General features: G+C 47.7%; 1 protein-coding gene across 1 annotated transcript in view; it reads right to left on the bottom strand.

Moving 5' to 3' along the window:
- The window catches only part of LOC119588933 (H(+)/Cl(-) exchange transporter 7-like), a 9,311-nt gene that overhangs the window by 1,537 nt on the left and 6,722 nt on the right, over nt 1-1,052 (bottom strand). The window contains exon 2 of the mRNA XM_037937547.1: nt 43-86. Within this exon, the coding sequence (XP_037793475.1) occupies nt 43-86 (44 nt within the window). The remainder of the gene's footprint in view (nt 1-42; nt 87-1,052) is intronic.

Raw genomic sequence — 1,052 nt, 5'->3', positions numbered from 1 at the left:
TTTAATGAATTTTTTTAAAAAATACAACACAGGCTTGTATACCACATGCTTGTATACAAATTAACCCGATAGTGTGCCCCTCATGCCTGAAACATTGTTTTTTAGATTAAAAAATCATATATCCAGAGGGAAATCCAAACCAAACCCCCTCTTACCAAGAGCCCAATTTTTTTACCTGCTATAATGATTTTTTGAAAGATTTTTCTAAATATTCTATTATTATTTTTTGTTTTATTAAAATAATAACAATAAACATCAAGCTTTAAAAAAAAAAAATCTGCATATATGGGGGGGGGGGGGGCATGTGCGTATGTGTGGTGTGGTGTATGTGTGGGGTTGTGGGTGAAATGGGGTGTGGTGATGTGTGGGGGTGTGGTGTATGTGTGTGGTTTGGTGTATGTTGTGGTGTGTGGTGTATGGTGGGTGTGGGGTTGTAGGGTGTGTGGTGTTGGTGTTATGGGGTTTGGTGTGTGGTGAAATGTGGGGTGGTGTGTGTTTATGTGTGGGTGTGGGGGTGAAAGGGGGGGGTTGTGTGGTGTGTGGTTTTATTGTGTGGTGTGGGGTGTTGTGTGTGGTTTTGTGGGTTATGGGGTGTGGTGTGTGGTGTTGTTGTGGTGTGGGGTGTTGTTTTGGTTGTGTGGGGTTTTGTAGGGGTGTGGTGGGGGTTTGTTGTGGGGGGGGGGGTTTTTGGGTTGGTGAAAATGTGTGGGGTTTGTTGTGATTGTGGTGTGGGTTATTTTGGGTGGTGGGGTGGTTTTGTGTGTGTTTTTGTTGGTTTGTGTGTGGTGTGTGGTGTTGTGTGGGGGTGTGTGGGGGTTGTGGTTGTGGGTGGTGGGGTGGGGTGGGGTTGGGGTGTGTGTGTGTGTGTGGGGTTTTGTGTTTTTGGGGGGGGGGGGGGGTTGTGTGGGGGTGTGGGGTGTGGTTTTTTGGGTTTTGGTGTGTTGGGGCGTGTGTGGTGGTGGGGTTGTGTTGGGGTGTGGTGTGGTGTGTGTGGGTTGTGGGGTGGTGGGGGGGGGGTGTGTTTTGTGTGGGGTTTGTGGGGTGTTTTTTTG

This window comes from Penaeus monodon, chromosome 24 (genome assembly GCF_015228065.2).
Source record: "Penaeus monodon isolate SGIC_2016 chromosome 24, NSTDA_Pmon_1, whole genome shotgun sequence".
Classification (NCBI taxonomy): domain Eukaryota; kingdom Metazoa; phylum Arthropoda; class Malacostraca; order Decapoda; family Penaeidae; genus Penaeus; species Penaeus monodon.
The sequence above is the reverse complement of the archived record's forward strand: the minus strand, read 5'-3'. Positions and strand labels throughout refer to the sequence as shown.